The sequence below is a fragment of the Pomacea canaliculata genome, linkage group LG11, assembly GCF_003073045.1.
Source record: "Pomacea canaliculata isolate SZHN2017 linkage group LG11, ASM307304v1, whole genome shotgun sequence".
Classification (NCBI taxonomy): Eukaryota; Metazoa; Mollusca; class Gastropoda; order Architaenioglossa; family Ampullariidae; genus Pomacea; species Pomacea canaliculata.
In genome coordinates, this window is record NC_037600.1 from 12,330,979 (window position 1) to 12,343,880 (window position 12,902).

At 39.3% G+C, this 12,902-nt stretch overlaps 1 protein-coding gene across 1 annotated transcript in view; it reads left to right on the forward strand.

Annotated features, from left to right (window-relative positions):
* LOC112575628 (spectrin alpha chain-like) overlaps positions 1-12,902 on the forward strand; it is a 51,795-nt gene that overhangs the window by 31,857 nt on the left and 7,036 nt on the right. The window contains 17 exon segments of the mRNA XM_025257606.1: positions 2,084-2,232; positions 2,920-3,109; positions 3,304-3,407; positions 4,801-4,963; positions 6,346-6,430; positions 7,318-7,502; positions 8,213-8,317; positions 8,617-8,726; positions 8,987-9,085; positions 9,249-9,369; positions 9,550-9,671; positions 10,465-10,597; positions 10,739-10,837; positions 10,983-11,142; positions 11,405-11,481; positions 11,690-11,826; positions 12,374-12,563. Of these exon segments, the coding sequence (XP_025113391.1) occupies positions 2,084-2,232; positions 2,920-3,109; positions 3,304-3,407; positions 4,801-4,963; positions 6,346-6,430; positions 7,318-7,502; positions 8,213-8,317; positions 8,617-8,726; positions 8,987-9,085; positions 9,249-9,369; positions 9,550-9,671; positions 10,465-10,597; positions 10,739-10,837; positions 10,983-11,142; positions 11,405-11,481; positions 11,690-11,826; positions 12,374-12,563 (2,229 nt within the window).

The window sequence follows — 12,902 nt, forward strand, 5'->3', positions numbered from 1 at the left end:
CTACTGTATGATTCCAAACACCATCAACAACAAACTCCAGACCTTTACCAACCGATGCCTTCACCATATTGTGAGAATAAGATTGCCAGAAAAGATCTCCAACAGCAGCCTGTGGAAAAGAACCAACCAGAATGCCACTAGCCAAGACATCAAAAAGTGCAAATGGGGCTGGATAGGACACACTCTGCACAAACCAGCTGACACCATTGCCAAGCAGCTACTTGACTGGAATCCTCAGGGGAAGAGGAGAGTTGTGAGACCAAAGTAGACTTGGAAAAGAACAGTAGAGAGTGGGCCGAAGGACATTGGGCCCACCTGAATCAGGCTGCCCAAAACGGTCTGCTGGCTAGTTTCAGAAAAGGCTTGAAAATGGTAAAAAAATCACTTGTGTTGCCAACAATTTTGAAAAGTAAGGTACATCCAGAAAAATTCATCTTTATATTAAGAGATGTAACTATTCAAATTCAATTCACCTAGCTAAATGACTAGATTTTTTCCATCTTTGTTTTGGAGCCAAAATTATTGAATATGACAGACATGAGTGGGCAACTCAGCCTTAATAGTTGCTTAAGGGAGCCTGACATATTTATCCTCCTTGGACTTGAGTGAAGAAGGATTGCTTTGTGACTACAACCTAAGTATCTCAGTTTTGGCCAAAAGTGCTTTCAGAAAAAAGAGCAGATGACTTCAATCTGAAGATGCTAATCTGAAAAAAAGTAATTTTTGTCTTTGCTGTACTTATGCAGATGATTGGGTGCACCCACTGCAGCGGCTAATTGAAAAAAAGTCCACCAGTATTTTCAGGTTTTTTCACAGATGCTAGCAGTTACAATTATTAAGAGTTAAATTATTCAAGAGATAACAGTTTATTTTTACAACTGGTTCTTGCTATTTTTCATCTAGTGTAATGGCAAGAAGTGAAGGTGGTTGAGGAAAGAACAAAGATAGGGAAAATATCTAGAAATCCATTACCATCCTCACATAGATCACAGCTAGACTCTCAACATCTGAGTGGCTTGGGACTTAAAATTTAAGTCTGGGTTGATGTGGAGAACCAGAAGTAGTCATTTCTTATGGGTATTGGTTAAAAATTAAAAGAACATTTTTTAAAAATGTATTTGCAATCAGCAGAAAGTTTATTTTTGATTAGAATGAATTTACTTTCCATGTAAGGACTATTTTGCTGGGACAGATAATGATAGCATATTTTTAATAAAATTTGATTGCCTGTTTTCTCCTCAGTCCCACCCCCATCCCCCATTTTTTTCTTTATTTCTTCAGAGGAACATGATACATGTGTCCAATTAACCCTGCATGTGCTGAGTCTACTCACATTGCGAATATCTCCATACAGTGAGACAATATTGCTTGCTACTCAGTGTGAAAAGTCTTCTGACAGTAGCTCTGATTAGGAATGGGTGTGTGGCTATTTGTAGAAAAACCAGTAGATGGCATGGCATACACTGACTATATGAGTATTCCAGAATGAGATGCAAATACATGTTAAACTTACTGCAGGTATATCAGTAATTTAGGGCATCTTGAATTACCCTAAGAAATGTTTTACAAATCATCAGTGAACTTAATTTCTATGTAATCTCACATCTAGAAATAACTTGGTTTAATCCTTATAGAAATGTATTTTATATAGAAGAGAAGTAAGTCTGACATTTCCCAGTCAATAAAGAAGATAGGGATAGGAACAATTTAAAAAAAAATGTTTATTCAGTGGCACAGAATTACCAATTCTTGTGACTTTCTTTTAGAGCAATTTTTTGTAGGAACACAGTTTGATATGTCACTAATATTTTACAAATATATTTTTGAAGACTTGCAAATATTTGCTTTTATCCTACCTTCATTGTCATCAGTTTTCTTAGTTTTTGGAACACATTCATAGCTCTGATCACACATTTACACAGATCGACAGATTTATCCTTCATTATATTTCTTGAGTCATTTCTTTCAATGCGGCATTGGGATTTTATTTTTAATTATAAGTTTTTCTTTTCATTGGTCCTTTAATATGAATGGTGTTGCCAAACCTTGTACTAACATGAGTTCTTTTGTTGTGTCTCTTCAGGAGCATCGCACAGAAATAGATGCCAGGGCTGGCACTTTCCAAGCCTTTGAGCTTCTGGGACAGCAGCTGTTGCAGAACCAGCACTATGCTAGCGATGATGTACAGCAGAAGCTGGAAGAACTGGCCAAAGCACGAGAAGAGCTTGAGCAGTATGTAATGCTTACGTCCTCTGAAGCCTGAATGGGAAGATTGCTATCAAACACAGTGGTTTAGTGTATAAACTAATCTGCAGCATTGTGGTTACAGTTAAAAATTTGTTGCTCATTTTTGGGTCATCAGAGTAGAAAATTTTACGTAAAAATTTTTTATTTGCTTGATTTTTTTATTTTTGTCTTGGTGACAACAGTAGGTAATCTGTCATCTTTCTGTATATTTGACAATTGAATAGCACACTCTTTAATGGATGTTGCTCCATGCTACAAACCACCCTAAGATTTTGAACTTGTATCAAGCAGCTTGTAGGATAATTTGAAGCACTAATTGCATAATTGCCATTTAATGAGCAGTGTGCAGTATTGCAACAATTGAAATTAGCAATACATTTAGTTAAGAATAGATAATGAGAATAAAGAGTCATTAAAACCTATCTGAAGCACCCAGCCAGGCAAATCATCTTTGGAGGTCAAAATAATTGGGATGGCATTGCTGTATCCTAAACCTTCTAGTGTTGATATCAGTTACAGACTGTTACATCTCTGTAGCTTTTAGCCTTCATTCTTTCACTTCCTCAGTTTTTCATGATTTGATTTTCCATTTTACAGATTAGATGCCACCTTTCTCCTTTTCGTAGATGTTTCATACAAGTGAAGTCTGAAATGTTCTCACTTTGTCGACAGGGCCTGGATAGTACGACGCATGAAGCTAGACCAGTGCTTGGAGCTTCAGCTCTTCTACCGTGACTGTGAACAGGCTGAGGCATGGATGGCATCCCGCGAAGCGTTTCTTGCTGGGGACACTGTGGATGGGGACAACGTGGAAACTCTAATCAAGAAACACGAAGACTTTGACAGGGCCATCAATTCTCAGGTTGGTGGATCTGCTGCAGAAGCATTTTCCTCTTTTTTTCTTTTTCTTGCTCTGGTTGTCTTAGATTTGAACTGTCCAGTGTGCAACTTTTGATGTGTGTATAATTGTATGTATAATCTGTGCCTTTTGAGATGCACAGTCTGTCTTTCAGTAGGTCTGTCTGAAATTATCTGTTCATGCTGCGCTTTTTTCAGGAGGAGAAGATCAATGCCCTCCAGCAGTTTGCTGATCAGCTGGTCACATCCAGTCACTATGACTCACCTGCCATTCAAGATAAGCGTGACCAGGTGCTTGACCGGTATGCAATCTGTTCTTTAACCACTCATTGGTAATTTCTGATGTGAGAAGGAAAAGTATTATCAAGATGTACAGTAGATTGGCACAATTGTGGTCTGGTAGCAAATCTCCCAAACATCCCTTAATAAGTTTAAAATATCCAAAAGAAAGCCTTTTGTACTTTAAAAAAGTAAGTAAAAAAGACTGTTTTCTTTTAAATTTTTAGTTAAACTGTACTAAAAAGGTCAAATAATTTTTTTCCTTAGGTCTCAGGATTTTCTTTAATACATAACTTAAATATAAAAATGTAAGGGGACTCTTAAAAACAGTTATGATGTATTTCCATGAGTGCCCCTCACAATTTCAAACTTCTTAGTCTTTATAAATTTTATCAATTTTTTTTAAATGCAATCATCCAAGGGAAGGAACTGATGCATGTAGAAAATGGAATCAAATCTGCACAGTTACATTTCTTCTTGAAAGTTTACTTTTCTGAAGAAGAAAAAAAAAGAAAAAAAAACCTATTTTACCACTTGTGGACTTGCGGAAATAATTTAGTACTTCATTGTCACAGGAAATGAGTAACTGGTGAAAATTCAACCCTAGGATGATGGGAAGGGGGTGATTCCAACCAGATAGAAGTGTGTAAAAAAGAAAAAGTGGGAGATGCAGTACATGAATATGTAGACATTTTATTATTTTACGCATCAGACCATGCTTTCTCTGTCTTCAATTACTGGATTACTCTTCATTTAAATGCGTTTTAACCCTACCAGACCACTGTACCAATTTTTTTGTAATTTCCTAATCTGCTGCTACACTTCTGTACCTAATTTTCGGTAATTTCCAAATCTGCCACTACACCTCTGTACCTAATTTTCTGTACTTTGCCTAGTACATGGAAATTCTCAGGAGCACAAGTATAGCGGACAGTTAGGTTCAGGGCCTCAGGTCTTGTAGGGTTAACAAAATTTAGTGGAAATCAGCTGTTCTTAATTTTTGGAAGTAGAATTATCTTCTTTTAAAAAGTAGGATCACAGTGATTTTGCTGCATGAAACTGTAAGAAAACGTGGGACATCCATCATGTTTTGCTTACTTAACCACTAGGGAATTTGGAGAAAAATAAACCATCAAGTGTATGTCATGTTAAGGGAAGTAACTTGTAGAGAAATGATTCAGTCTTGGAGCATTTATTTCGCGTGTATCAGCCATTCTTGTATGGTGAGGTTGGGGGTAAACACATTACAACATCTTAAGGTGTAAACTTTAAAATTAGGTGAGCCACCGGCTGTAGCTTGGGGTAGCAATTTCATTGAGGTAATTGCTGTTGGCTTTATGCTGTATTGCACAATTTTCAGTCCTTCCTGCTTACAGATAAACATTGTGTAGTGTTAATTGTGCATATCTTGCATAGGTGGTCAAAGTTGAAGGATGCCCTAATTGACAACCGCTCTAAGCTGGGTGAGGCACAGACTCTCCAGCAATTCTCACGGGATGCTGATGAGATGGAGAACTGGCTCCAGGAGAAACTGCAGATTGCTATGGATGAGTCCTACAAGGATCCCTCTAACATCCAGGTCTGGTGAAGGAGAGTTCTCTTTACATAACTATGCAAGCATGCACTCAGATGAACACATGTAAGCCTAGATGAACACAACATTGAAAATTATGTAAATTGTAGATGTAGGCTTCACATTTAATCAAAATCAAAATCAAAACAGACTTATTGTCTGCCCAGGAGGACAGAAATTTGTCTTTGCTCACATACCATACAGACATTTACAAACAAACACCAGCAGTGTATGTTTATCCTAACAACAAACCTTGGTGACCAAGGGCCTAAAAGCACTGCTGAACAAAAAGAAACATTTGTTCATCACGGGCAGAAGCCCACGACAGAAGATTAGTACATAGAGAGGACCATGATGCTATCCGTTGGGTGGCAGAGGCTCTACGAGCATACTAGTTAGTCCGCTTTCAGTAGTTTGCCGGTGGACCAACGAGTGTCGACGAGATTGAAACAGAGGTCGAGTTAGCTCTCGCCATAAACCGATGTGTCAGAATGCGGCTCGTGGTTACATCTTGAGCTCGCTGGAGGGACTGCCAGACGTCGAGTTATGATGCTTCCGCATGACGCAATAGATACGCCGAGAAAGATCTTGGGTGTCCTAGTGGAGGCGTACGGCGAACGGAAAGATGTCGACATCAGTGCCACAGCAACGTGATGAGGTGGTCGACGAATACGCCGCGAAGCTCCAGAATTTAAGCAGGCGAGGTAGAAGGCGGCGCAGAGCGTCGAAGTGGCGGCGATTGACACCATCTCGGACATTTAACACGGGCTCCACAGAGAAAATAAAGCTGTTAAAGTGGGTTGATGCTGTTATCAGTCAGTTTTAGACTCTCCCACTTTCACCTATTGTAAACTATCCTTTTGACCACAGAAGCATTGTATAATATGTAGAAATTTCTGAATTTTATTTTTTTATGTAACACATAATTTTTTTAATGTTTCAGTATGACAGCTAATGCTGTATAACAATGTAAAAATGGGTTGTTCCCTCATTTTTCAATTACTGGGGAGGGAGGTGTTAGAGAACATTTTTATCAGGGTCTGGCTACCCTACGTTCCCCAGTCCTGTATGGAGTCACGTATCCATTCCCTACAGATGAGTTGATTGGAGAAGTTCTTTGCACCCAAAGGTATCAAACCAGCATGTTTTGGATACCAGTGTGGTAACCACTTTCCCAAAAGCTATACACACACCGTTGTTCTGGCTTACTTGGTCTGAACTATATCATAAACACAGGAAGTCATGTACCTTCTCTTCTGGCAGGTGTAATTTTTGTGGTGTTTCTGTTTTGTCAGGAATAAACATTGTCATTCTTACATTTTCATGGGGTTAAACTTTGTGGTTTTTCTGTCCTGTTAGGAATAACCCAATGATCTTTTTGTTTGCAGAGCAAGTTCCAGAAGCACCAGGCTTTTGAGGCGGAACTGGCAGCTAATGCTGATCGTCTGCAGGCTCTACTGGGTACAGGACAGAGTGAGTGTATTTTTATGTCTGTATCCATTTTATCTGCAAAGAAACACCACGGATTTCAAATACTCTTTTGCAGGTTTTAGTTGGTTAAGGAAAAGGAGAATTTCTGGTGTTATAGATTCTGGATGCTTGATGCTTTACACTCGGATGTCGGTCGAACCTGTGAAGTTAAAAAAAACCATGTACTTTGAGGGATGAGCAGGAACCTCTGAACATTTAAGAGTTTATATTTATGGAGGTTTTAATACCTTGGTTAATAGAAGATAGGTTGAGTTTCTCTTGTTATTAACTATGGAATGGTAAAAATCACACAGACACTGTTATTTTAGTCTTGCACCTATCATTTGCTATCCGTAATTTGAGGCGGGCCAGTGGCGCAACACCTAATGCCTGTCACAAATACAGTAAGGATTGGCTACCTGAGTTCAGATCTCATCTCAGGCATGCTGTTCTTTCTCTGCATGTGGCATCTGTTTACAGGGCTGGTTACCTTGCCATGAGCTTAGTTGCTAGCTCCACATAAAACTCCAGTCCCCCTCAACCCAGCAGTCCGGTGGCGCAACGGTTAGCGCCTGTCACCACTACAGTGAAGGTTGGCTGCCCTGAGTTCATTTCTCGTCTCGGGCACGCTGTTCTTTCTCTGCACGTGGCATCTGTTTACAGAGCTGGCTGCTTGCCGTAATATAGCCTTAGTTGCTGACATGGCGTAAAACACCAATTCCCCCCACTCCCCCTCAACCCTCTCTATTTGTAATGTGGATTATTTGTTGAAAGCTGAAATTATAAAATATTTTTTATTTGTATCAACAGACTAGTGTTTTACGATCACAAGCATGAAAAAGCTTGAATGTGGAAACTGGTTTTTATCTGGATAAATTCTGTTTCTGCAGACTTGATTGACAGGCGCCAGTGTGCGGGGTCAGAGGATGCAGTTCAGGCACGCCTTGAGTCCCTTGCTTCCCAGTGGGAAGAGCTGGTTGCCAAATCCAGCGACAAGAGTGAGAAATTGAAAGAAGCATCTAAACAGCAAACATACAATGCCGGTGTCAAGGACATTGAGTTCTGGCTTGGAGAGGTTATTGTTACTTTTAGTCTCATTTTGTTGTGAGCATGCATGCAAGAGGGTGTGTGTGCAAACTTCTGTCTGTTGCTTTTCTACAAACCCTATACAACAGGGGTCTCAAACACGCGGCCCGCGGGCCGCATTCGGCCCGCGAAGCATTTTTGTGCGGCCCTCGGCCACGTCCGCGGTGTATATGTATGTTGTGTTTGGTGATTAACTCCCGCAGTGAAAATTACCCCCGTTATTAGTGACAGAGACAACGTCAACTTATTTTAATAAACTAAACTGCCTGTGCATGTAATAAACTACACTAAATGTAATTAATAATTATAAAAACTTTATTTTAGCATTTAACTGCAGTGACAGTAGTGTTCGTAAAATTTAATGAAAAAACATTTTCTTTTCGTGGTGCGGCCCGCTGACTGGCTGTTACTTTCCACTGCGGCCCACATGCTAATATGAGTTTGAGACCCCTGCTATACAACCTATTTAAAACTCAAGTTGAGTGTAGTTGCTAACAATGTTTTAATCTGAGTTTATTTCATAGCAAGCAATGACATTGAGATACTATATCCATATAGTTATGAGTTCATAACAAAACCCATAAATTGGGGTGATGGCCACATGCATGTATAATTTTCTGAAACTGTATATAGATATTCATGCTTTGTAAAGACTTGGAAGTATATCTGCATGTCTGGCATTTTCTCTCTGTGTAACAGGTGGAACAGATGCTGAGTACAGAGGACCACGGTAAGGACCTGGCATCCGTGCAGAACCTGCTTAAGAAGCATCAGCTAATGGAAGCTGACATTACTGCTCATGAGGTAAGATCTAGTTTTTTTGGTTTTGTTTTTTTTTTTTTGTTTTTTTTTTTTTTTTGCAATTTACTTAACATATGATAAAAAAATCCACATCAGCTCAGTGGCTGGGAAAGAAGCCCTAAACAATAAAGAGTTGGAGTCACAAAAAAATGTTGCTTTTTCAACTGTTGTTAAAATGCTGAATAATCCTCAGAAAGGCTTGATTCTTTATATAATTTTCCTTTAATCATAGATTTCAAATTAATTTTTCACATTATGTATTCATTTTTGACTGGAGGGAGACGTTTCTACATTTTTTATAGGATCGTATTAAGGACCTGAACAGTCAGGCTGACCAGTTTGTGGAAGCTCGCATGTGGGAGGCTGAGTCCATTAATGAGCGTAAACGTACCATCAATGAGCGCTATGAGAAGTATGTCTTTTCTGAATGTTATCAGGGTTTGCTAGTAGAAACTCTCCTGTATGAAGTTTATGATGATAGGAACAGATGAACTGCTGTTCAAGGCTCTCCTCACTGGCTGTTTTCCAAAATCATTCTCTAAATATTTGTAAGATTTATTTAATGTTCCCCACACCTTTTGAACAGTTCACACACTAGCACCAATGCAGAAGAAAGGAAGATCTGGTTCTAATAAATGGCAGTAAATATAAATAACTTGCCTTTTATTTTAGGATTAAGGAGTTGGCCATGCACAGACGTAATCGTCTGAATGAGGCTAACACAATGCATCAGTTCTTGAGAGACATTGATGATGAAGAAGCTTGGATCAAGTAAGTACTTCGGACTAGTTAATCAACATATTTGGTGATACTCTAAATTCCATAATGTTTAGGAAACTGAAGAGCAGTCATTTTTACAACTAGATTTTGTACATTCTTACATGCTGCATGATAAGCGAACTCCATTGGTCATTTTATTTTTGGTTTTGTCCAGGGAAAAGAAGTTGTTGGTTGGGTCTGATGACTATGGCCGTGATCTGACTGGTGTTCAGAACCTGCGCAAGAAGCACAAACGCTTAGAGGTGGAAATTGAAAATCACGAGCCTTCTATTCAGGTTAGTTTTTCATTGGGGGAAGGGGGTCTGTGTGTGAGAGTGTTATAGTGCACCTAGATGTCTGGATATGCATGGATGTATATATATACAAGTGTGGGCATGTATGAAATGAAATTTTTGGAAATAATAGAGGGTGCTAATGTACACATTTAAACATCCTTAAAAACATATATCTGACAGAGTGTGCAGGAAACAGGTGAAAAACTGATGGGGGAGTCGGACATAGGAGCAGCTGACATTCGCTATCGTCTGGACCAACTGGCTATTAGTTGGGAGGAGCTGAAAGAGATGGCAGCCACCAGGTAAGGGACATTTCAAAGCTTTTTCAGGGTAAATAGGAGGTATTTGAGGTGTGCATGCCTTCATATATGTCGGATGTAATGGTGGTGGGGGGAGTACTAAATTTTCTAAGAGTGTTCTCTCACCAACTGTTATTTTTGTATTCCTTATGATTAGCCTGGTAATATAAAGCTCAGAGACCCTTACCACATGCAGGGATTTTGTGCCATACAAGCATCCTTATTTTCTTGTGGGATGGGAGTTGGGGCATACCTATTATTTTCATATGAAAGAAGCCAGGCATGTCATTACTAATGCTAAGGATGATCTGTTTCTGTGCATGCAATGACATTCTTAAACAGAATTTTGGAAGGGGTCTTTCCATACACAAGTTTCTTCATGTTTGTCTTGTTTTCTTCGCTGTTCTTGTTTTTATGTCTTGGAGCTGCTTTTCTTGCAGTGTTTGTCAAATGTAATATAGGTGGTTTCTAGGCTATAAATGAGTTATATTTCCAAGTTGATTTTAGTGGAACACATCCATATGGTTTATCTTTAGATCAGTTAATCATATATTTTACCTTTATATGCTCATAAAACATTTTAGAAACTTTTCCAAATGCCGTATATCATATTAAACCCAATAATAATTTCATAACAAGATCTTATGTTAATGACTACAAACATTTGTAATTTGGTCTTTGGTCTTAATAGGTCTTATGGCTGTTCATTCGTAACTCAGAAGTTTGTTAACCAGGGGTGCCTGTAGCATAAGTTGCAAGTCATTAGCATGAGTTTTTTTTTTTTTTCCTACAATAGAGGTCAGAAGCTGGAGCAGTCGTATGCCTTCCAGCAGTTCAGTGCCAATGTTGAGGAAGAAGAGTCTTGGATCTCTGAGAAACAACACTTGCTTTCAGGTGGTGACTTTGGTGACACAATGGCAGCCGTGCAGGTTAGTCAGCAAAACCTCTGTGGAACTTTTTTCTTGACGTAGTTTGTGGTTCTCTCCCCTGCTCTTTCTGTAGATCATTTTTTTTATCTGTTCATCTCTGTGTATAAAAGCTGACAAGTGTGTTTTTTATTTTCTTGACAGGGTCTGCTGAAGAAACATGAAGCTTTTGAAACTGACTTCCAGGTTCACCGCGACAGGTGCACAGACATTAAGAGAGAAGGACAGAGGCTTATTGATGAGGTGATTAACTGAAAGTCCATTCTAAAAATTTATGGACTAAATGGCTATTGTAGGATTACAGTTGTTAAAACATAATTCTGACATCACTTACATAGAAAGAGATTTGTCTGAGCGCATAAAAAATTCAATATTTTGTTCACGACAGGGCAACCATAATGCAGACAGCATTTCGCAGCGCATAGCTGGCTTAGAACAAAAGCTGTCTGAACTAGAAGGCGTTGCTGGACAGCGACGGGGTGGGCTGGTGGACAACTCTGCCTTCCTGCAGTTTATGTGGAAGACGGATGTTGTTGACAGCTGGATTGGTTAGTCCTTGTTGGATATTTTATAGATTATATATTATCCTATGAGTTGCCCATATCTTCTCAAGTGAAAGCGTGTATCATCAGATAAAACTTTTGAGGTCAGCTGACAAGCAGATATAGGTAAAAGTGTTTGCTGTTTTTATTTATAATGGATGATATGTGTCATATGAAAAATGAGATTTTAAAGAATGTGTAGATGTAACTTTAAGCTGTGAGATATAAAGCTGAAGATCCTGAAGATGGCATGATTTTTCTCTGTCAGCTGACAAAGAGACTCAGGTGCGATCTGAGGATTTCGGACGTGATCTGTCCTCTGTACAGACTCTTCTTACCAAACAGGTAAACTTAAGTAACACATCACTGAAATTTCTACTTAATATTTCAATTGCTCACTCTCTCCCTGCTGCTCCTCAACCCATCACTTAAAATATGAACTTGGCCAGCAAATGTCTGAATCTTTTTTCCTGTTCTTTCCGTTAGAGTTGTGGCAGCTCCCTAAAATGGAAATACTGGAAGTTTTCTTTTATCTTTGTCTCATTTTATTCAGGAAACTTTCGATGCAGGCCTTCAGGCCTTTGAGAAGGAAGGCATTCAGACCATCACTGCCTTGAAAGACCAGTTAGTGAATTCTAGACATGCCCAGACACCTGCGATTGAGCGCCGCTACAACGATGTTATCGCCAGGTGCATAGGCCTTTTTAAATGCTTGTTGTCATTAAGTTTGCTGTTCTTCTGTGATTTGTGTGTGTGTGCGTGCAGTAACTATTATGATGCATACCTTGTTCGTGCAGAAGAGCATTGCAGAACTAGTACTTTAGTTTTAGAATTGAGTATTATTTATAAGTTGGAGAAGCAGATAGCTGGTTATAGTACCGGCGTCCCAACTGAGAGCTCGATGCATAAAGAGCTTGACCTTATCAATGCAGCAAACTTCCCTCAGTTGGAATGGGTACTTGTCTCCGTAGAGGGTTGGGGAAGGTAAGGCAGCAAGGCAGAGGAGATGTAAGTGGTAAAGTTGGCCCCGAGAAAAGTGAGGTCTCTAACCCCTCAACCCCAACGACCTGAAAAGGTTAGGGGGTGATCTTAAGTTGCAGCTGCTTTTAAATAAATAAAGAAGTTAAAAGTGTAGTTTTAGTTGAGGATTTGCTAAAGAATTTCCTATCATGGTAAAAGATTGATTTTCCTTATTAGTGGCAACAACTAAGTCATTCTTCTACTGGTGCTTTGACAGATGGCAGAAATTGCTAGCTGACTCGGAAGGTCGCCGCCAGAAACTTCTGCTTCTGCAGGAACAGTATCGCCAGATTGAAGACTTGTACCTCACCTTTGCCAAAAAGGCATCTGCTTTCAACTCGTGGTTTGAGAATGCTGAGGAGGACCTGACTGACCCCGTTCGATGCAACTCTGTGGAAGAAATCAGGGTGGGTTGGAGCATGTGGTGGAATGAGACAGTTGATTCTCTCATAATGGAGTGGTTGTTATTGCCTGTTACTATATATCTTTGTGGTGTACACCTTAGCGAAGTGCCTTTTCGGTAGAGTGTAACCGTTTGATGCAACTGAAGTTTGAGAAGCTATTTACATATAAACATTTAGCTTCAGAAGTTTTGGGCAAAGTGACTCTTTCCTAGTTGTGTATGTTATTATTACTGTTGTTTGTGGCTCTTTGGTTAGTTTATTTGCCTCGTCTGACATCAAGCATGAGAGGATTAGTTAATGGAAGTAATTCTTCTGGTTGTTTCTCTCCACATTATTAATATT